Source organism: Mandrillus leucophaeus, unplaced genomic scaffold (assembly GCF_000951045.1).
Source record: "Mandrillus leucophaeus isolate KB7577 unplaced genomic scaffold, Mleu.le_1.0 Scaffold193, whole genome shotgun sequence".
Lineage (NCBI taxonomy): Eukaryota > Metazoa > Chordata > Mammalia > Primates > Cercopithecidae > Mandrillus > Mandrillus leucophaeus.
The window spans coordinates 3,002,532-3,026,833 of NW_012101954.1; the positions used below are offsets into that span (position 1 = coordinate 3,002,532).

Below are 24,302 nucleotides of genomic sequence, written 5' to 3' on the forward strand. Positions count from 1 at the left end.
GGGGGCGGCCTCGTCGCCGGGACTGGATCCGCCAGGAAAGGGGCGGCGGGTGACTGCCGGCGAGAGCCCGAAGGGGATCGGGCGTTGAGAGCCCCTTTCTGTCCTGGTGAGTTATTTTGATATTTAGGGTAAAAAAATCCCTTTCAGGTTCTCCAACGGAGGAGCTTTTTAACCTCTTTCCGGTGAGGTGGGAACTCATCTTCATGATCGAATTTAAAAGAACAATGGAACCCTGACTACGTTTCAACAAAAATAAAACTTGTTTTTTTCCCTCCTATTGGGTGTTGGCTTTTAACTCTTTCAAAGCCGTTTTTGAAACGGCTGCAGTGATACATGCGAAGGTACTTGCTGCTTATTAAACCTTTATGACGTTAAGGTTGTCTTTGAAAAATGCAAGTTGGAGGAGTGCTGCTGGTATTTCAGAATTACGAAGACAAGTTTACTGTGTCGTCAAAGCTGTTTAATGGAAATAGATTTGATAATTACGGTGCTAGCTGATGACGTTTGGTTAATGTAGTTTATTTTACCGAGTAATTACGCCAAGATCATTTGATCTCCTGATATTTAAATATGATTAAATACACTGTTTGGTACTTTTTGAAAAGGTCACAAGGCGCCGTTATCTGTAACTTCTCACACCTTAAATGTTAGAACGTACTTGGGTCAATTCCTAGTCAAAAGTTCGTAATTTAATTTTTTTGAGAATGTTTATTATCACAAGCCATGATCGAAAAACTTTCACAAAAGAACATTCTGACACCAAATCTCTTCCTGAAGTTACTTTCTCGTAATGTAAATATGAATAAAGTAGGACTGCTCTCGGTAATGGGCGATGAAGAGGAGCCATATTTGTTGCATTTGTTGCATGTATAAAAATCTAGATATGCTTAAAACGGAACAGTATTTTGAAAGTACAGGTTTCATAAAATTTAGTAGAGTTCTGTGTATAGTCTCTAATCTTAAAAAAATGTTTGAAGGGTAATTTTTAAGTGTAGTGGTTTGAAGAACAAACCAGAAGCGCACAAACCTTTGTGTATTTTAGAATATATTTGTCTTCATTCTGCGGAGCTCTTGTGTTGTAAAGGTGCAGAACTACGTAAAAATAGTGTTGGGCAGACTTACATAGTACATCTGAAATCAGATACTGGTTTATTCGACCATATTTCTAAGGGCATTTTTCCAGTAAAATTGTTTTGTTTTTTGAGTAGCCTTCCTATAATGGTACATGTTACATCAGTTGCGCATATCTTGATTTTACAGAATCTGTTTTAAGTACCAATTTTGGTTTTTCAAATCAATGTTTCCGAAATTTTTGGGCACTGAAAGTGGTTTTAAATGGATATTCTGAATCTAGTTCTTTAGAATCCTCTCTGAATTGTGAAATGCAAAATAATTGCTAGCAGTTTAACCTGAAAGATCTTTTTACGTGATAAATGGGGGAGGAGAAAGACTGAAATGAAAATGTTCAAGACCCTGGTTTGAAATTGAGTAAAGGTCTAGATACTGTAAGTTTTAGAATAGCTTTAAAGACAAAGCTAATATCCCACTTGGTGAGATCAAGTAACTTGTGATTTAAAATTTAAAGTAACCAGTGGCCATTTTAACTTCACTAATTTCTCTTGGAGGAGCTAATTTCTAATTGCTCATAATTGTAAAAGAGATTTCTGGATGGTAAGGGAGATACTAAGATGATTTGTCTTGAAGAATGGTAAACTTTTTCTTTGTTTGTTTATTGCCTGTCATAAAAAGAGGGAAAGTTAAAAAAAAAAAAGATTCGTAATCTTAAATCAGTCCAAAAATTTGAATTTTCTGTATTTCTGTTTAATTCAATGTATTAATCTTCAGTATTGGTCAATACAGCCAAAAGATGAGGAAAACAAAGACTGATAGATACTAAGATAAATAACTGCAACCATAAATGTACAGGTTGTGTGTCGATGAGGCGTCTCTTCAATTTACCCATAGATTTTTGTCTGTGGAATATTTTCTTGTTTCATCACACTGAATCGTTGGCCAAGAAATGTTTAAAATTCAAAACACTAATACCATCTTTCTTCTTTTTTTTAAAGGTGACTTAGAGATTAAAATTAATTTGGTTGCTGATGGTTCTGAACAAATAGAGTTCTTTTATTTGAGGTAAGACTGGGTTTTTATTGTTTTGACAAAAATTAGCTTAAGTTTTTGTTTTATTCTTTAATAATTTACATTTCAATTAATCAGTGAATGGTATCATTTAAAAAAGTTGTGATTATGAATATGAGTAAACTATCTGAAATAATTTGACAAAGCCTTTAAGCCTTTTCACTGCAGGAAAGATTAAAAGCATATATGCATAGCCATTGTAACTTAACGTACCCTTTGAATAGTTTAAAATACTGAAGGTCCTTTAAACCTTGTTTAATTTTGGGAACAAGAGAAGACTGATTAGATTTGGAGGAAAACCATGAACCAAAGATAGCTTTTTTTCTGTTGAACTCTATATACTGTGCAAACAATTTTAATCTTTTAAGTATTTAAAGAAATAAGCTTATTGGAGAATTTGAACTAGTTTGCTGTTCGTACTAACAGATTTTAGGGAAGAATGTTTAAAAAATCAGGTTTTGAGCATAGATTTTAAGTTTCTTTTTTGTAATTAAGAAGTTTAAAAACACTTAGTTTTACTTGCTATTGTTTGCTTCATAAGTAAGTTTAGAATCTTTGTTTTCACCAAAAGGTATGCCATTTTGAAGACTGAGACATTGGAGTTTTATCCTTGAGGATAAAAGAAATCTTTGGGAAAGTCAGTATTTTATATAGCAAGTAAGTAAATGTTTTTACGCAACATCTGCAGTTGAATAGTTACCAACATTTAAGTGAAAAATATCACTAAAGTTTGTTAATGAAACAAACTGTAGACTGTTTATCACTGAAAGGATGAGAAAACCATCAAATTCTTTTGCCTGACATTGAAACACTTCTGTTACTATTAAGACAGTCGATGCATGTAATTTATATTGGAGCAGGAAGACATTTAGTACTGCTTAATAAAATGGTGCTTTAGGATTGTGGTTAAATCTGCAGTAGAGTCATCAAGATTATGTTTTTACAAATCTGGTATATACAATCTTCAGCCTTTTTTTTTTTTGATTGTACAGATCACATTTTAGGAATGGTCTGGAATTTTGCATTTGCTGATCGTAGGATTGTTAACTACATTTCAAAAACTAAATAGTTTCATATCTTAGTCATTTAATAGATTTAAAATACTCATTTTACTTGTTTTCATGAGTTTTCAGACAGGTCCAAAAATGTGGTGTTTTCTGGGAAATTAGAGTTAATACATATAAAGAGTCCTCTAATTTAATTGCTTAGTAATTGCTTTTAAAGCATAAAAGGTAGAAATAATTTTCACATGCAATAGGTATTGGGCCTCTAACATACCATGTATATCACATTTTGAAATCTTAAAGCTAGATATGTGAATTTAAAAAAATGTCCACGGATATTTTTAAGGAAATATGCCTTTTTTAGAAGTTAACGTTGAATCTGAAAATTAATGTCAAGCTGTTATTAGTGATTGACTAGAGGAAATACGCGGTGTAATAATGGGTATCTTGGGAAATTTTAAGAATTGCCAGATGATCAATTAAAATAAGGGCAAGTTTACTTTTCTTCAAAATTTATGTGGAAAATAAAATACAGTCTTTCAATGCTTGATGTTGCCTTATTCTATTGATTGAAATAGGTGATAAGAGGAATATTTTTATTGCCTTTGCTTCAGCTTAACTTTTGAGTCCTTTTTTGCAGTTCGATCAAATTTGGGTGTGTTACAGTGTGCAAGAGAAAACTAAATGTTTGACTTTTAACTGTAGTGTTTTAAAGATACAACATTTAAAAGAACAGTTGAAACATCCTTCACTTCAAAACTTTAACACAAATGCCAAGATTAGGGTTTCCTCCGTGCAATTGATGTAATATTAAATTGGCATTCCTGTCATTGGGCACTGTTATGGAAATTAAGAAATGGGTCTCTTATGTGAAGCATAATCTTTGTTTAAGTATAAACAGGCAATACATTTATAATGGCCTATGGAAGGTGTAATTTGATTAATAAAAAAACAGCTAGAAAGGGCTAGAAATGTTGAATCAAAGATCCACATGTACTTAGATCTTTGTTAGTGCTTATATTCAGTGTTTTGATATTTACTGCTTGAGACGGTCTTGTATAATGAACATAATTGATTGGCACATGAGGTCAAATGTAAATGTAGATTATTATAGATACATAATATTAGATAAATATAGTGGATCCTGTAGATGTGATATTAAAGTACTGTATTTTGTAAGGAAGGTGGATTATTATTTATTTACCACTGTTTTCTGCTGAAGAACCAGAGTGGTGCTTACATATTTGTTTCTACTCTAGCATTTTGGGATAATTCTTGAATCATAAAAATCTGATCAACTTTGTGATTGAATTGGATTGCATTAGTTCTGATAAAAACTGTTTAAAAAATTACCTGACGTTCTATAGAAACGAAAGGAGACATGCTGTGTAATCACAAGGCTTTCATGACATGACATGACATTTATAGATTATATAAAATAGGTAATTTCAAATGTAAATTTTCTTCTAAGTTTTATTTACTATTATTCATCATTTTTTGATTATTTAAAAATTTGTACTATGGACAACTAATTTTACTTTTTATCCACTGAGATTTGATTGTGGAGTGGCATAAGGGGGAGAAAGATAGTTGAGGACATCTCTTTATCTTTTGTTAATCAGAAGTGGTGATAGAGTGGAAAATATAACACGTTTCAGCAATCAGGAGACCTACCTTCTAATGTAAATAAGCCTTGCAGTCTTGACATTTTGTTCCTTTTGTACCTTCATCTCATAATTTGTATGAAGACTTTAGAGTTCCAAGCTTTTAAGATCCCTATTAGCTATCAAATTGTGGGATTAAAAAAATTGTTAAGCATGCCTAATTCTCTTATACAAACTTTGTAAATTGATTTCAGAGAAGCGATTAAGGAATTAATACTGTCTTTAAACACTGTTTAGAATGCTTCAATAAAAGCATTTAAAAAAATTTTTCTAATGATGTAGTAAATGTATCTAATATAAAGTTAAGTGGTTTTAATATTTTTCACCTGGCCATGATCATGTTATAAATAAGAGGATTTATAGTTTTCATGCCTGATATAATCTATTTAATTTCCATTACAAAATTTTTGTACATCAAAGATAAATATCTTCATTTTACCAGCTACCTCCTTCCAGATTGAATGCTTCAGTGTACTTTGATTTTCAAATTGGCTATTTTTTTAATGTAATTAACCTTTACAATTTAAATTGAAGGATATTCTGATCCTTAGGTTATAAATATATGACTTGATGATTTATGTAACATTCAAGTAGCATGTTTTCTATAACAATACGATAAAAGTTTTGATATATACCTTGTATGTTGCTTGACATATCTGTGTTTTAGAAAACATTCCTCTGCCTTTTGAAACGAAGCTATGTATTTGAAATTATTTCCCAAACAATTATATCTTTAGCGTGTACTACATAGTAATCATAGTCATTTTAATTTAGATTATAAAGCTATATTTTAACTTTGAGGTTTGTGAATTTTCTTAGACATATTAATGACTTTATAGTTAATGGTGCTCTCAGGTTTTATTTTTAAGTTAAAAATTGGCCAGGCGTGGTGGCTTACGCTTGTAATCTTAGCACTCTGGGAGGCCGAGGCAGGCGGATCACCTGAGGTCAGGAATTCGAGACCAGCCTGGCCAACATAGTGAAATCCCGATCTCTACTAAAAATACAAAAAAAAAAAAAAAAATTTAGCTGAGCGTGGTGGCACGCACCTGTAGTCCCAGCTACTTGGGAGGCTGAGGCAGGAGAATCGCCTGAACCTGGGAGGCAGAGGTTGCAGTGAGCTGAGATCCACACTACTACTGCACTCCAGCCTGGGCGACAGAGTGAGACTCCATCTCAAAAAAAAAGTAAAAATATTGTTTTAAAAACCAAGTTTTCTAAGAAAAGCATAAATGACTAATAATAAGACAGTTGACTAAAGCCGTCCTTACCGTTTAAAAGAACAACCAAAATATGTATATTATACCTGTAAGTTATTAAATCTGAAACTATGATATTACGAAATAGGATAGGTGGGAATATGAGCAAAATCGTCAACTTTGATAGTCTACCTAAGCTGAATTTTGCTCCCTTTTCCCCTCTTTCCAAGGATGGCAAAGTGATTTTAGACTTTGTCAATTTTGGTTGTTAGTAATTTTTGTGAGTGATGCATGGGGAAGGAGATGCTATGGTAGATTACGTTAGTGTCAGTAATTTTTGTGAAGATGCAAAGTGAGATATGTTTTCTGTCTTTGGTGGTGTGAGAACCCTATCTACTGGTAGATAACTTATTTATAAGCTCATCAGAGCAGTGTGAGGGATTTCCCTTAGACATTTCTTTTACCAAGATTCCTTAAGTCAATTCTACCCTTCTTTTAAGGGTTTACTTGGTTTACGATTTGTCTTTCTTCACAAAACCTTCTGTTACTTATAAGATCAGATTAAATTTGGAAGATTAGAAATATGTTGTGTTCCTTTTAAATTGCTTCATTTGTCAATTTCTTGGGAAGATAATTTAGCACCTACTCTTAGAGTAATTTTGAAGCAGATCTTTGCTATATTTCTTGATTATGATCTGTCTGAATGACTAAAGGAATTTAGATTTGGGAAGATAAACAGAGACTTGCTCTATAAATTTGAAAATTAGTCCTAAAAAAGCATTTGGGTAGTGTAAAGTAAATTCTAATCTTTATTTCCTTCTAAAAACCTTAAATTGCTACATTTTGTTTTTCTTTTTGTTTTTGGAGATGGAGTCTTGCTCTGTTGCCCAGGCTGCTGGAGTGCAGTGGTGTGATCTCAGCTCACAGCAACCTCCGCCTCCGGTTTTCAAGTGATTATCCTATCTCAGCCTCCTGAGTAGCTGGAATTACAGGCGTGCACCACCACATCCGGCTAAGTTTTGTATTTTTAGTAGAACTGGGGTTTCACCATTGTTAGCCAGGCTGGTCTTGAACTCCTGACTTCAGGTGATCCACCCAGCTTGGACTCCCAAAAGTACTGGAATTACAGGTGTGAGCCAGTGTACCCAGTCCATTCTCAAAGTGAACTTTTAAATAAGTTTTCTTTTTGGGGGTGGGATGATTATTGTAATCATACTTGGGAACAGGAGTGATGAGAAAAGTATATAAGTTACTTGAGAATATGGGAAACGCTGTTTTCCATGTTTAGTTAAGTCTGACTAGTGGGAAGTATGGATACATTTTATTTATTTTTTGAGACGGAGTCTCGCTCTGTTGCTCAGGCTGGAGTGCAGTGATGCGATCTCAGCTCACTGCAACTTCTGCCTCCCGGGTTCAAGTGATTTCCGGCTAATTTTTGTATTTTTAGTAGAGACGGAGTTTGACCATGTTGGCCAGGCTGGTCTCAAACACCTGACCTCAAGTGATCTGCCTGCCTCCACCTCCCAAAGTGCTGGGATTACAGGCGTAAGCCAGCGGGCCTGGCTGGATAAATTTTTATTATCAAGCATATATTTTAGGAATGATTAGTGTTGGTTTAGTTGAGTAGATTGGTACAATTAGTTTGAAATGATGCCTATGGTTTCCTATCATTTTGTCTTAGTGTTGATTAAAGACATAAAAATCTGAAATAATATGGTAATACTAAGGAATGAGAAAGTGGCCTTACAGGTGGGCAGTGTAAGCTTTCCTGTAGAAGAATTGAAAGTAAATAGATGTAAGACTAGAAAGTGAAACAATTCTGTACTGTAGGAGTGATGTTGACTCTGTTAAATAACTAGTTCCCAACTGTCAGATCCACCTGGGGAGCCCAAATATTTACCTACGTTTTTGGAGTTCTTAGGGGCTGAAACTTATGCTTGTGATTTTGTAGTAACATTCTACAGAGGAGACTCTTGTACAGCCAAATTTGTGATACTCAAGAGCTTGTATGTTTTCTGCTTGGACTATATTGTTAATAAATGCATATATCTTTTGGTCTGTTGGCAGATGATCCTTGCAAGATGTTGACATTTTGAGTATAAATCATGGTGCTTAATAATCTGTTTTCGTTTTTTATGTATAAAATTAAATTCTTTTTGTCCTCTGCAGAAATAATGAACCTCAAACTGAATCCTCTAAAGGCCCCATACAATGAAGTAGACATTGGTGGAAGCATTTAGTAAGTATTACTCAATTTACATGTTTAATCTGTTTAAAAAGTTTAAATACTACTTTGGAAATTTTGAAAATTCGAGTCAGAATTGTAAATAAAGGGATTTAGTGAAACAACACAGTACAAGAAAATCAACATGGAGATTTTGCTTATTAATTTACTCCAATCTATTATTTTCTGCTTTCTTCACCTAGGCGAGTTAAAATGCAAACAACCCACATTTGAACATACCTCTAACACTATTATGAACGTGGATGTTGATAAATGGTTCCTCTTTGTTTTTGTAAATAAAGTTTTATTGCAACACAGCTATACTCTTTCATTTAGTTGTTGTTTGCAGCCGCTTTCTCAGTATAGCAGCAGCAAGCAGAGGAGTTGTATTGAATGGCCACAAAGCCTAAAGTATTTCCTGTTTCATCTATAGGGAAAGTTTATCCTAGGTCCTACAGCTATTCCTTTTGTTAAGCGTTGCCTTAACCTGTATAGAACTCAGAAGCCCTTGGGTTCTCTTTTGGTAATAGAACATAATCTTTAATGATTTCCAATATTATAATTACTTCTAATTAATTAATTTGGAAGTTAAACTTGAAAGCCTAACAAAAAGTTCTTTAGCCTGATTGTCCCTGAAGTTATGCTTTGATGTTAGAAGACATGGTTACTACCTCTGGAATAGTTTTTCTGACAGCCTGAAAAATAGTTGGAAAGAGTTGATGGGAAGGTTGTATAAATGAATTTTGGTGAATTCTCAACATTATTTATTATTACTATATTTTTTGAGACAGAGTCCCACTGTCACCCAGGCTAGAGTGCAGTGGCGTGATCTTGGCTCAGCACAACCTCCGCCTCCAGGCCTGAAGCGATTCTTCTGCTTCAGCCTCCAGTGTAGCTGGGATTACAGTCACACACCACCATGCCCAGCTAATTTTTGTATTTTTAGTAGAGGTGTGGTTTCACCATGTTGGCCAGGCTGGTCTTGAACTCCTGACCTCAGGTGATCCGCCCACCTCAGCCTCCCAAAGTGCTAGGATTATAGGTGTGAGCCACCATGCCTGGCCAACATGATTTATTATTGACAACCTTTTTGGTAATTATATATTAGCTACTTCATAAAAATACTTTTTTTTAAATCACATTTGGGAATCTAAATTTTAGATGATAATTTTTGCCTATGGCTACTTTAGCTTGCATTGTGTAAATGGCTACTAGGGCCTGCAACAATATTTTTGGAGGGGGATTTGTTTTTTGATACGGGATGATGAAAGAGATGAAAACTTTTCTAATATAGTACAATTATTGGCTGTGGTCATTTTAAAGAGATCAGTTACCTGGCAAATAGTGGATGCTCAATAAATACTTAGTGTATCAATACAGCTTCTGTTAAACATTGTTTCTCAGCTAGTGTTTGGGTTTAATTTAAAAACAGACATTCACGATTAAAACAAGTTTTAATGAATTAATAAATATTAAATTTTAGGCATGCCTGAAAGGCAAAATTTTGACTAAGTAAAAATTAAAAGTGACAAGACTTCATTTTTTCTCTGCAATTCTCCATCTCTTAGTTTGCATATATAGTCAAGTTTTAAACCAATGAGAACAGTATGGAATATTTGATTTGATTGTAAACCTTAAATAAGATGACTCCTTTTCTTAGTTGTCATAATTGACATTCATTTTATAGTTAGTTTTTATGCCGATAAGACCCAGACTTGTTAATATATATTCTACTGAAGATTCAAGGTTATCTTGGTAATAAGACAACATATGTTAATTTACTGCTCAGGGCTTTCTTTTTTTTTGTCCCAAGAGGGAGTTTCACTCTTGTTGCACAGGCTGGAGTGTAGTGGCGCCATCTCAGCTCACTGCAACCCCGCACCTCCCAGATTCAATTGATTCTCCTGCCTCAGCCTCCCGAGTAGCTGGGATTATAGGCGTTTGCCACCACGCCCAGCTAATTTTTGTATTTTTAGTAGAGATGGAGTTTCACCATGTTGGCCAGGCTGACCTCGAACTCCTGACCTCAGGTGTTCGAACTCCCGACCTCTGACTCCGAACTCCCGGCCTCTGCTCGGCCTCCCTAAGTGATTGGATTACAGGTGTGAGCCACTGTGCCTAGCCTCTCAGGGCTTTCTTACATAAATATTTTCACATTTAAAGACAGACAAAGAAGATTGAAATCATCATAAGCAGCAAGAATGTTAGTTACATGAGGAGAAGGATGAATTTTTGCTCTAGGTAATTTTACACCTGTTTGTCCCATCATTGGCTTTGAAATAAGTGTTTAGGTTTTAAAATAATTTGTTACATTAATAATAGTAGCTTTATGATAGTCATCCATTAAGACAATTAGGAGTCACTGATTTCTTTTTCTTTATACTACTCTCTGTCCCCCCACCCCATTTTTCTTTGGTATTAAAAATGGGAAAATTTGCTGAGAAGTAGAGGAAAGGAGATGGTTTATTTTAGGGGAGTCCTCCTAAACCCAATCCAGATGGTGAATCACTACCTGTGTATCCACCAGCAATGTATTTTATCATGTCCCAGTGTTTTTAGAACAAATTTACTAAAGTAGAATTTAAAAAGAATACCAGGCCAGGCGTGTGGTGGCTCAGGCCTGTTATCCCAGCACTTTAGGGAGGCTGAGGCAGGCGCATCACAAGGTCAGGAGTTCGAGACCAGCCTGGCCCACATAGTGAAACCCCGTCTCCACTAAAATTACAAAAATTAGATAGGCATGGTGGTGTGTGCCTGTAGTCCCAGCTACGCGGGAGGCCGAGGCAGGAGAATCGGTTGAACCCAGGAGGTGCAGGTTGCGGTGAACCGAGACGGCGCCACCGCACTCCAGCCTGAGGAACAGAGGGACTCCATCTCAAAAAAATAAAAAATAAAGCCTTAGTTGGGTGCAGAGGCATATACTTGTGTTCTCAGCTATTGAGAAAGCTGAGGTGGGAATATCTCTTCCACCCAGGAGTTTGAAACCAGCCTGGGCAACGTAGTGAGACCTCCATCTTAAAAAATAATTAAAAATACAATGAAGAGAAGACCTCCATGTTCTACTTTATGTTCTTCTGGATGTATGATATGTGGGAATTTTAAGGGGTAGTACTCACTCACTGAAGCTTTGTTGCCATTTAAGTTTTTACCTTTGCTGTGGGAATGGTACTCTTAGAACATGCACATTATTTTAAAAAGGAAGTATAAACTAATTAATATCAAAGGGGAAAAATTTTTAATCATTTATATTATAAGCTTGAAGGTTATATGTGAAATATAGAAAAGATCTAGGTTTGTCTGATGGAGTTCTAGATCAAAACATCTCTTCCATGTCTGCAGTAATTCACAAGTTACTGGAAAGGAATGCGTAGAGGGCTTTGATATCTAAACCCTACCCAGTTTTCTGTAGAATTTTGATTTTAATGCAAGACTGCTGACCCCATGATCCTGTATGTTCTTCAGAGATACTCTTACTGATGATACATAAATGAACTTTGATTCAGTAAGGTCAGTTTGTAGGTCTCAGAATACTTCGGTTATTGTGGTATATCAGAATGATAGCTAACATTTACTGAGATCTTTCTATATGTCAGGTAATATAAGTCCTATATAAGTATTCTTTCTACAGCTACAAGAGGTAGGTACTATTTTTATTTTACAGATGAAGAACTGTGGATTTTGTTTCTGAGAGAATTTCCAGGCTCACAGAACTAAGCCTGATTTCTTTTTTGTATTTTTTAGCATAACTTTGCTTATTTGCAAATAAAGTTTTTATAAGAATTTGAATTCTATGAAAATAAATGGATTACTCCTAAATCTCTGATGCTTGAGTGAACACTTTTCCTTATTAACAAAATTCTCACTTTTGGCTTTGGATTGGCTTTGCAGGAGTGCAGATTGATCATAGCTTTTTTCATGTCCTTAAAGTTGTCAGAGTTTTCTCTTGAGGCATTCTTTTCTTAACTTTTTTTTTTTTTTTTACTATCTTTAAATATATGACTGTGAGAGCATGATAAATATGCTATTTTCTAATCTCTGCTGTTGTCACATAAACCAATGTATTTTATTAATTTTGAAATACTAATAATGTCATTAGATTTTCTTTTGATTTTTTTAAAAAAATAATGGATTTAGAAGGAAATCTGGATAAATTTTATCTGTCTTGTGTCAGAAAAACATAAAACTTGAGTTTTTTAATTAAGGTACCAAGATGAATAAATTGCATCTACAGATATTGAAATATGACTAATTTGATATTAATGCATTCTCAGTGTCATCGTTCATCATAATAGTATTTACATCACCAACTTCATTTAGAGCTTGAACCTTGTAACAATAGAGATTGAAAAGAAATTGGGTTGTAATTAACTGTTTGACAGAGAATGATGTTTTTACTTTTATACTTCTCTATAGAAGTACATGTCCCTTAATTTTAAGCAATGAACAAGTCAGATGGAAGATATTTTACTGAGATCAGGAATGAATTGAGTAATTTAGTTTTCTTTTTAAAGCTGGGGAGAAATGAGCAAGATCAATTAAGGAGAAATACCTTGCTTTTGATATTTATTACTGATGCTGTGACACTCCCTTTAATCAATGTTTTTTTAATATGGGTGGCATATCTCGGTTAAGCAAATAGTTAAATAGGTAGATTTTTGTATTGTGTGTAGTAAACAGTATATCCTAATTATTGCCAAGGAGACAAGGAAATTACCTAATGGGCTAAAATGTCCTTAAATTTACCTCAAATTCAGTCACCATTGACTGTATCTCCACAAATTCAGTTGGAGAGCTGGAAAATTTATAGAGAAGGCCAGGGTTTAAATCTTGTTTTTTCAAATTATATTTGGTCATGATGAATCTGAATCATTTATTTAATGGTAAAATCATCTGACTTCTCACTTCTCCCTTCAGTTCAAATTATTTAAGTAATGGATTTATTTTTCTGTGAGACATTTGGTATTTTGGTAATGAGAGAGTATTATTTTAGTTGCATATAATTTGAAAACTGATAGCATTTTATGGCAGATCTATCAAGCCAGGCAGATATTTTGCATTTTTGATTTTTTTTTTTTTCTGGTGGCTACATCTTTTCTGTATTCTCAGATATGTAGTTAAAGATGGTGTCACCTATAGTGGCCATTTCATTATCTAAACAAAACATCTATTGGATTGAAAAACTATGCTATGATCCACTGCTTTATGTGTGTGTGTGTATGTGTGTGTGTTTTTTTTTTAAAATCCCTTAAGATTCTTTTCTATAATTAGTTTTCTTTGAAGAAGCTTGGAAAGTTTTCTGCATTGAGATTTAGAATCCACAGTGTTTCTGTAATTTAGCTTTCCAGGAATTTTGAATTTTAATTTTTGTTTTTACTTTTTATGTACACAGTATAATGATGTTAGTGTTAAATATTAAAAATCTGACTCTTCACTGGGACCTTTTTATAGATACTAATGTATCTGTGGTAGTACAAGGACTTTGTTACTTTGGTGTGCAGTCTTATGGAGGAATTGTGTGTGTGTTTTGCATACAACTTTAATATACAGTTTCATAGTTGAAAGCTGTTACAAAATTAAAGTTTTGTGTATGGTAGGATATCTTCAAGGTGGGTGGCTGTTTTCTGTTTAAAAGATTAAGATTCCAACAGCATTTTTTTCTTTTAATTTTTTCATCAAGCACCCAGTCAGCTTGAAGAGTTTCAAATGGACCCTACCACTGAGAAATCAAGATGGCAGTCTACTATGGGGAATTGAGAAAAATGGATTAATACAAGAGTCCTGTGATAATACACAACCAAGACAGGGTTCTTTTAACATGGATTCCATGCAGTGAATGAAGACATAGGTTTCTTATCCAACACAAATGGACAGTGGATTTGACTTTCTAAAGACTTTTTTTTGTGGACATTTTGACATTTGGAGAAGGAGGATGGCACACTAACACAGATAATAGTTTTTATACCTGGAATTTTTTGTAGTTTGATTTGTATGAGTATGACCTCTTGGAATGTTAACTTTAATAAAATTTATAACACTTTAAAATTTCTCAGTTTGGGCTTTTTTTTTTTAAGTGGAAGTTTCATTAAATGTTTACTTTTATTTTAGTAATACTTTGACCTTTATAGTTGCCAAGTGGTGAAGTGTACTGAATAAAGCTGGTAAATTGGAAATGGTGTAATCAAAAACATTTTACTTGGTTTATGAAGATTTATCATTTTTCACAAAGTTGTGCTCTTAGATGGTCATTTGGTTTAAATACTGTTTTGTTTGTGCTTTCATGAAACACCTTTCAAAACAACTCAATGGGTAATAATAGAATCTGATTTTAATCTGCCACAAGATTTTAATGAACTTGAAACAAACTGCTTGTTGCTCCAAAATTCAGAATGAGGATACACATATACTTCTGAATTATTTTGTGTTGATTGAAATGGTTTCTTAAGCTTTTTAATACTATAAATACATCTTGCTATAGAATATTCATCTGAATATTTAAACTGATGTCTCCTATTGTCTTACTATAAGAAGTGTTGGATTTATGGGTTAGGGTCCTTGGAGTATTCACAATTTTTTACATTCATAATTATGTGTGTAATCCATTTTCTATAACTTTGAGGTAAGATTAATATCTTGTATTGTCTTTATTTTGTACAATTGGGAATTTAGATGAAATGAACTGCACCCTGCCATAGATTACTTAACGTTTGATTTTTAAATGCCAGGTTTTCATTTATTACTAATCAACTGATACCAGTTTTGGTAACTGTTACAAAGGTGGTAGGTGTTATTTTGATAGACAAAATGAGTTGTTGATTCTGTTTTCCCATTTTACATGAGACGAAGAAATAGTTCAGGTTAAATTGTTTTGTGTTAATCATATTGTTTGTGATTAATGTCAAATACTGCAGCATACACATCCATGGTCAATACACGTGCACTATTTTGTTATTGACTGATGTGAGGTGGTTGGTCTTTGTTACATTCAAAAACAGAATTTTGGATTTTGATCTTGGTACAAAATTTATCTTTGTGTAGAGAGTATGGAATTGAAACAGTTTGGATTATGGATTTTACCTAGATTGGACATTGTCGCTTTTGTTTGGTGTAAATCTAAAATGGATTTCTTCAGTGAGGGAGGGACATGGTTCTGGCAGAAAGGAAAGCTGATTGGATTTTTTTGGGTGTATGAATATGCTTGTCTGAATGGAGTGCTTGGTGAGAGTATTGTTTTTGGAATTAGTAATTTGTTTCTGTGGATCTCATGGTCTTGATAATTAGGAGAATTTGCTTTGTGCCATTAACTTTGATAATTTGCAATCAGGTATGTCCTATTGTTAATAACATTGTTGAAATGGGTGTGTATACTTACTTGATTTGAAATACAAGGGAAGTGTTGGAGTATGTGTTTTCTGTTGGATTTGGAGGTGGAGTTTCTTGGGTTACTGATTTAAAGGTGATCATGGTTGGCCCATACTCTTGAATTTAAAGATATTTGTTTTGCCTGAATCAGTGTGGGAAGTAAATATATTGTGATTATGAGAAGTTTCTTTGGGAGGAGGAGTGTAATATTTTCAAGGTTATATAATGGGTTAAAGAATTTTGTGAAAGAACAAAGAAAAATGGATATTTTTGAGTAAAAATTGGTTGCATTAACTTTTGCTCCAATGCAACTGAACACTAGGGAGGCGCTCTTGAGTTGTAAAAATTACCCCTTTCTTCCAGTTGAGATGGAAAATTCCCCCTTAAATTTTGTCTTTAGATTATTTTTAGGCATCATAAAGAAGGAAAAACTTGAATTTAGTTTATGAAATTAAGGTTTTACTTTTATTTAGCAATCATTTTACCCATTGGGGGATTAATTTTTACAAAGATTAGTACTTAAGCTGAGCTTTAGATTCTCTAAGAATTATCCCTTTTTCAAAATGGCTTGATAAAACACCACTTCCTGTCCAGGGAGGAAGTTATTTTAGCTCAAGGACTGAAATATTTAGCAGATCTTTAGACAAAAGGAACAAATTACATTTCTCTCTGGCTTAAAAAGGGTGCTTGAGCCAGAGGGGGTTAAGAAGCCCTCCCCCCTCCCCCTGTTGGGGTGGTCTGGAGGGGCAGGGAGGTGTGGGGGTGGGGGTCCTTAGGCTCCCTGGGATGGAGGATCTCTCTCTCTCTCTCTCTTTTTTTTTTTTTTGGTGGAGATGAAGGGGTGGGTCTATGGTACATCACCTGAGTTGTGGGGTAAATGTAGAGAGTGTCAATCAAAGGCAGAGCTCTCAGAGCTGGGAAGGAGGCTCTAGATGGCGGCTGTGCCTTAGAGAGAGCGCGCTCTGCTCCCTGCCTTTGCCTCACTTTACGCAACTTTCCCTAACTTTCGGGCAGCCTCAGGGGGCCCCCGTAGCCCCCTGCCTTTCCTAGTGACTTACTGGGGTCGATTCGAACCTTTTTTTGGGAGAAAAGCAGCTTTTAGGAGCTTTCTTTTCGTGCCTTGTTGGAAAGAAGCAGCCGTACTGAGAGCCCAGGTCGTTGTTTTTTCCAGCTTAGAAGCCATGGCGCACCTCCATTTTTGTGCGCTCTCCTAATGAGGTTTTTTTTCTTTCGGACCTGTTTTAGTATTAATTATTGCTTTATTTTTTTGACCATTTAACATATTTGAGGGTTATTTTATTTATTTTTCGTTTTTTAACGGAGGATTTTGCCTTTATTTTTAATTATCTGGGATCTGATATTTTTCTACTAGTAGATAGGACTCTTGCTTTGGACATACTACATGGATCAGGTAAGTTCACGATCATTGGTGATAATTTTAAAGATTTATTTGTTAAAGTTTGCCTTGTTTTCTGTAAATACGAGAAATTCTTGGATGACGCAATAAGATACAGAGATTGTTATTTGTATCGAGTGTGCTACTTTGAGAAAGTTTCCTTATTGATAGTGATGCTTCCACTGTTCGGTTTATCCTGTTGTTTTTTCTTTTAAGGAAAAAATAGAAATATTTAGTTTTTTGGTGCTTACCGTTGTTGTATTATAACAATATCGTTAACATCGTCAGGACTTTGTTCCTGATGATAAAAAGCATCGATAGAAGCCGGGACCTTACCTTTCTTTCAACTTTTGACAGTAAATACCTGGGCACAGGACTTCAAAGCAAACACAGATTCCCCCTCCCCCTTAATATTTAAGAATTAAAAGATGATGAGAAATAAGGACAAAAGCCAAGAGGAGGACAGTTCGCTACACAGCAATGCATCGAGGTATGAGCTATCAACTTTCTTCCTTTTTGTCTTTTTTTTTTGGGGGAGAAACCTCAGCTTACAATTGTTTACCTTGACAGACATGGATTGCTGTCTGTTTTATTGTGTTTTTCTAATTTGGATTCGTTTTTTAAAGCATGACCTTGAGATTGCTAATATGCCACACCCTAATTTTTTGGTAGCAATTTATGAAAGTTGAGTTGTGACTTAAGGCCTCTTACAGCAGTCAAAAGGTAAGGTACCTTTATTCAAAGGGGCCTTTCCTGTAATGTACAGTTTTTCTGTCAGTAAATTTCAGTTTTTAGGTTTTTGTACTGCAGAAAAATGACCTTGTCGGTTTAGCCATTGCTGCATTGCACCATTTTACATACAAGGCAAATTTTTTCTTTGAAGAATCCAGGATATCTAAACTTGTAACTGAGGGCCATAGAGAAGCCTTGTAGTAGTAAATTATAGTAAATAGACATTTCAGAAAGTTATATGAATGAAAAAATGTACATTTAAAAACAAAATCACTTAAAGGACCCTTTGACTGATGCCTCTCAGTTTATATTTTTATGTGACTTTGTATTTCTTTTGATATACTTGACATTTTAGGAAATTTTGATATGATTTATCAAAACCTTTACTTGATGGTTAGAGTTCCTGCATTTATGAAATCAAATCTGTAATAACAGAAATCCTGGAATACTCTTAATATACTGCTATTTTGTGTTTGTTATTGTGATCATATTTACAGTTGTATATTTTACATTTAAATTATTTTAAGGTTTGCATTTGTATGCTTAAGACATTGATTTCTTGTTGGTAGATGTATTTTATCCTCACATTTTAGATGTAGCTGCTTTAAATTTACTGATGTATTTTGACAGAGTCGTCTGGAATGCTTTATCTTCTGAAGCTTACAAATGTACTGTTTGTGCAAATCATGATTTGTTTCACATTCCTTGGAGTACCTTATTAGTGATGAAGTAATAAAGCCTCTAAGATGTTTTTGTTGTATGACCTCTGTATATTAATTTTAAAAAGTACATATGAATGCATTTTTTTGTGTTCTTAATGCATTTTCATATTATAAATTTTAAATCATGTAGTTTAACAAGGATGTGATTCATTATGTGATTTTCCTTCCCAATTTTCTTTTTACTTTTCTCATTTTTATAAATAATACACTCTTCTATTAGGCTAGTGAATTTGAAAGTTTTGAACATGACATATTACTAATCTGCTGAATTCTATTTATTTTATTTGACTAAAAGCATATTGAGCCTTGCTTTAGAAAATAAGTTACCAAATTTTTTTGCAAATTGAGTTGTCACCCAGTTTGTAGTGCTGTCTTAATTGAATTGCCCATGTAAATTATTAGATTAAATTGAGGACAGAAAAGTTTTGTACTCATCCTAAACTGTTTTTTCTGGAAAGTAATGACAATTTGAAGAAATGAAAACCTCCAGGTATATCTGGCAAATTATTAAAGATTCAACACTAAAATTGTTGCTCCCTTGAGTGTATCATTTGCATAGGTCTCACATGGGTTTTGGCTTTCTTATGCAAGGTTTGTGGTTAACATCATTGATCAGACTGTGCTTTCTAATTTTAAAAAATTGAGCAGTGTTGGTATTCTTTCAGTATTTTTACTCTCACCTGGAAAACTAGTTGTCAGGCATTTGCCTCCTGGTAGTGGAGGTTACAGCTGAACATGAAGCATGTACTGACTGTACTTTTGAAATCATTTGTCAAGTGTACTTTGAATCATATACCTGATGGATTTCCAAAAATATTTAAGACACTCTTTGAAAAGAAGGTAGTTACTTTTAAATGAGTTACCCTAAATTTCATACCTTAATACATGTACATGATTATGACATCACTTCCTTTTAAAATTGTGCAGCTGAAGAATGTTACTAGTGTTTTAATGTGATAGATTAATGTTACTTCTAGTGAGCTGAACTGTCCCTGTAATTAGTACTTGGTTCCTTCTGCCATCAGACTTTTGATTGCCCAAAGTATAGTGTTTAGGGAATACGAAAATCACCTTTGCAGCCTGAGCCACAGAAGAAGAAATGAGTTTGCAGGTCAAGTAAACTTTGGTCTGAGAATTACTTTAGGATCTGGAAGGAATGAGTGCAAGTTTAGGTAAATCTGGTAATATCCTGTTTTTGGAAATAGTGCAGTAGTTAATAGTGGTTATGTAAGTTTGTATTTGAATTTGAAGTTAATGCTAAAGTCTAATACTTATCACGATTTTTGAAGATTAAAAATTAACTTTAAAAATGCTATTTTAAAAACATTTGATATTTGTAAAATTTCTAAGTATTTAAAACAAAGTTTTAGTGATGGACATACAAGAAGTATGCCATACTTTTTATCTGAATAATTTGCAGCTTGTGCGTAACTTAAGTAACATCAAAGAATGAAAAGGGGACTGTGTGCACACAAAGAGTTCAGTGTGTTCTCTTAGGGCACCACGTTCGCAATTTATCTTCAAGAATTGAACGAGTTTATTAAATTTATCTCCAAATCGTCTGCCTTTGAGCCAGATTTTTATAACCTGAGGTGCGGGTAAATCCTACAATTTTCATTGGCACTTTAGCAGTTATTCTAAAAGGCTGGGGATGATTAGACATGGCATAATGCAGTTACTTGTGTACTAGAACAGGCAGTTTAACTGGCAGCCATTTTATGACGCTGATAATACATTAAAAAACGGGATTTTGGAGAAGACTGAATCTAAACTAACTGAAATCTGAAATACCAAAACCTATTTCCTTCCCCCTCTCTGCTCTTCTGGGGAGCTCTGGTGCCGAAATAAAAGACAGCTCGATAGTTAGGGCACGGAGCAGCTCTTTGAGCCCCTGGCATCTTGGTGCAAGTCCAGCTCAGTCACAAAATGGCTGTTCCTTTGTGCCGCAGCGCTGACAGACATACTGCATTGCACTGTGTACTCGCCAAACAGCAGGAAGTTGCCGTGCCGAGTTCAAAGGCCGGCCGGTGCCGGCGCGGGGTGCTGATTGGCTGTACGCGTGCCTGGTAACAGCAGGGTCAGCGGCGGCGCCTTCCGCAGCCCCCGCCCCGTGACGTCAGACGGCTCCCCGCGGGGGCGGGGAGAGAACGCAGTGACGTCTGGCCGCGTGCGCATGTCTGGTGCTTTCTCCTCCTCCTACCCAGGGAGCCGCACGCCGAGGGGAAAAGGAAGGGAACTCTAGTTGGGACTTTCCGGTGGGCGGCTACTTTACTGGACGCGTTTGCTCCCGGCAGGCGTGTCCGCCCATATCTGTAGCGGTGCGCACCCTGTAGCGTGTGTTCTTTTGCCCATTTCCGGGAATGGTTTATCGTCTTAGAAGCTGCTGCTTTTGGAGAAAAAGTACAGGCACTATTTGGAAATCTTAAAATAGAAAATTTGCCCAGTTTTACAATTTTCATTTTCCCTTTTCATACCTTAGCGTCCCTCCCTCCCCGCCCCCGTGCAGTGTGAAGAGATGAGTGGGTTTAATTTTGTTACCATTGACCAAAACGTTTGAGTGTCAGAGGCGGATACGTTTAGTGAAAACCTCTTGACGGGTGTTAACAGCTGTTTAACACATGTCTCATAAACAAAGGGAAAATTATTTGAACTTGTCCCCGTGCATTTTTACTTGGTACCGTAGATTTTCTCAGTTGGTATTTGATGGAGAAAAACTCAGGTCAGTATGTGTTAAATACTATATATTTAAGATTCACAGTGGGATATTTTAGTAGAAAATAGAAAATGTCACATGTTTAATAACATTAAAAAGTGGCAGAATATAGTGTTAGGCAACCATTACTATGTAAGTAAATGTCAGAAAACTGCTCTTTTAAGTGTTAATAGCCCTTGCTAATGCAAGGTAACTGACAGCTTGGCTGATAATGGGGTCACTTGGCCAAATCTTGAGAATTATCTTCCCTAGGTCTCTATTTCGGGAATTCTGAGTCCCCGTAAACCGTTCCGGTTTAGGCTCACTGGTTTGCCTTGTTTGGAAACCTTTGCAAGGATTTCTGGATAAAACTTTATCGTTTAGCAACGATGTCTAATTACACATATTGAATTCAAGCCAGCAAGAAATTCAGTGGATTTATCTACTGTAGACGAAGTTTTTTTCCTCTCATACTAGAGATTTTTAGCAGTTGAAAGGAGTAGGCTGTACTGTAGTTAGCCATAGTTCAGTTATTATATGAATTGAGTAAAGTATATTACTTCAAAGGAGATGTTGACCTCTTCAATGCAGGTGATACTTGCTTGGGCGTATGTCAAGTTTCTGAATACAGTCTGAAAGTTAAAATTCACTATGATAGTGAGTTTTGTAGGTTCTCATAATCTAGATTCTTTGGGAAGAATTATTTGGGTAGTTCATGAGAACTAGCAGAAATTGCGTTTTCTGTTACAGAGAAGTGTTCATCAAATAATTTGTAACTAATTTTAAAATTATATGCTCAAATGTATGTTGCATATAAAATACTAAACATCTTTAGAGAATTAAGTACTTGTAGAACTTGACCATTTTACTGTAGCTTCCAACTTAAAAGTATACTTGCCACGAGAACAAAGGTAATCATCTCATCTCTCTTTCTGTGTAGAGACTGAATTCTAATTAGTTGTGTAGTTAGTTCTAATTAGACTGAATTCTAATTTTAATATTTGCTCAATGCCCTTCAGTTCCTAAAACTGGGGTCAAAGTAGTCAACATTGCAGTTACTTATTTTTTAAGAGGATATGAACTATTCTGTTATTTAAGATATTTCAGCCTAAATATCATTATGAGTTAAAATGCATACCATGATATAACAATTTACCTATTAACTGTTCATAATCTTGGAGCCAATTAACTTTTTTTTAAATAACCAGTATTCTTAGGTATGTTTGTTGAGCCCTCTATTTTTTTTCCTTTGATTTGGAGAATGGCATCAAGTAGCAAGAAAAGAATGTTGATCTCTCTCTCTCTCTCTTGCTGTTTAAAATATGCACTTTCCAACTAATATTTGGCCGTTAGGGAGTTAGTATATTTGTAAAGAAAGATTAAGTCAGCAGAGGAAGGTGGGCAAATATTTTCGATAAGGACTTTTGGTTGTGACAGTTGTAGCAAGTTATTGCTTGACGAGTGAATCTGGAAGTTTATTTGAATTTTAACTGAAACTCACAGATTTTATCGTTAGTTTGCTCTCCCCTACCCCCAAATAAAACAATTGACAGTTGTGAGAGACCTCCTGAGACCACATGGTATTTCTCCCCTAAAATTTGATAGACTAAGTTTGTTTCTGGCATAAAAATTGAGTGACTGCTGTGTGTCAGCCATTAAATATTTTCTTGCTGTGAGTCATCTTTTTTTTTTTTTTTTTTGAAGATCCTTTAGTTTTTAGCTTCTTTCTGGTAACCTTATAACTTGGCTTCCTTGAAGAACTTGGTTTTCTTGAAGGGGTGTCACTTGAACAAATAAACTAAAAAAAAAAAGAAAAAAAAAATTTCTCTAAGAATATTTTGTATACAGGTGAAAGTAACTGTTGGCTTGGTTACACTGGGTGTGTCACAGCTGAGTAAGTCCCTCCTGCACTCGAGCTTGACTAAGCATTGAGTTCAAATGTATACCTTTGCAAAGTTGCCAGTCACAACTTGTTTGGAACTTTAGGGTTTTCAGTGTAAAGCCTGAGTAACAAAACTTGACTCAGTTGTCCAGGCTGGATTGTATTTTTATTTTGTAATCAGTAATTAAGCACAATGCTGGAATGCATTACTTATATTTGTCTTATTACCCTTTTCTGCAATCAGTGGAATCTTTAGGTGATAAAGCAAGTCTGTGGGAAGAGACCTTTCTAAAAAAAGCTCCTATATACTGAATATATTTGAGCCCTGATTATGAAATGAGGGACAAGGCTTTTCTTTTTGAAATAAATGATGGAGGACATAGATATGTGATAGCCATTCATGCTACATAATTTAGCATTTTATTGTTAACGTGTTTGATTATGGGTCTCGTTTTTTGGTGTTTCAAGATGTTCTGGACTGGATATCATACTGAAAAGCATTTCAGTTCTCATTACTGAGTCCCTGTAGTTTGGGGACAATGTGATCACTGATCTTGAAGGAGAGAATGTTACACAAGCATCCTGGTTAAGGCAGCATTGTAGGGATAGTCCGGATTTTACTTTGAATTTAATTCTGATGAGTCATTTTGTCACTTGTATATGCTTAACTGTTACCTCCGTGCCTAGCAAGAGCTAGGTACGAGTTCAACTTTTACTTTAGTCCTGAAAATTTTTGTTCCCAGTTTAGGCCAGTGAAGAAGCACTTATGATTGGACTTGTAATTTTCTCATTTTAAAAATGTAGATAATCTTCATTGGGTCATGAAGGTTAAATAATATAATGCCCATAAAATGCTTAGCAAAGAGCCCATCACATTAAAATTGCTCAATCAATGTAAGGTTTTAGTAACGTTATTTTATTCTTACTATTTCATCTTACTTTCTTGCACCCCTCCTTCCTGCATGTCCTAAGTTCCTCTTCAAGAGCTAGGTTGGCCCTGAGGAACTCGCTGGTTGTCTTGGCCTACCAGGAGAGATTTGTGAGAATGATTTTAGGAGGCAAGTCCCCATTTAGTCAGCTTGGGTGTGTTTTACAGTTCATCCTCTCTTAGAATTTTTTTTTTTTTTTTTTTTTTTTTTTTTAAGTTCTAGGGTACATGTGCACAACGTGCAGGTTTGTTACATATGTATACACGTGCCATTATGCCCAGCTAAGTTTTTGTATTTTTAGTAGAGACGGGGTTTCACCGTGTTGACCAGGCTGGTCTTGAACTCCTGACCTCGTGA

The 24,302-nt window shown here is 35.0% G+C and overlaps 1 protein-coding gene and 1 long non-coding RNA gene across 4 annotated transcripts in view; both read left to right on the plus strand.

Annotated features, from left to right (window-relative positions):
* Position 1: 1 nt before the first annotated feature.
* On the plus strand, positions 2–14,275 carry LOC105538506. 2 transcript variants are annotated; one of them, XR_001005918.1, is made up of 5 exons: positions 2–106; positions 2,070–2,136; positions 2,714–2,799; positions 8,179–8,248; positions 13,911–14,275. It is a non-coding gene; the product is annotated as an uncharacterized LOC105538506 (long non-coding RNA). The 2 variants fall into 2 exon arrangements; XR_001005917.1 differs by lacking the exon at positions 2–106 and adding an exon at positions 147–341.
* A 714-nt stretch (positions 14,276–14,989) lies between these two features.
* The window catches only part of CHD2 (chromodomain helicase DNA binding protein 2), a 148,903-nt gene continuing 139,590 nt past the window's right edge, over positions 14,990–24,302 (plus strand). The window contains exons 1-2 of one of the 2 annotated variants that reach the window (XM_011978381.1): positions 14,990–17,003; positions 17,346–17,478. In XM_011978381.1, coding sequence (XP_011833771.1) covers positions 17,417–17,478 — 62 coding nt within the window. In that variant the 5' untranslated portion in view covers positions 14,990–17,003; positions 17,346–17,416. Of the gene's footprint in view, positions 17,004–17,345; positions 17,479–20,644; positions 21,162–24,302 lie in introns of those variants that run through there. The other variant, XM_011978382.1, reaches the window with a different exon arrangement.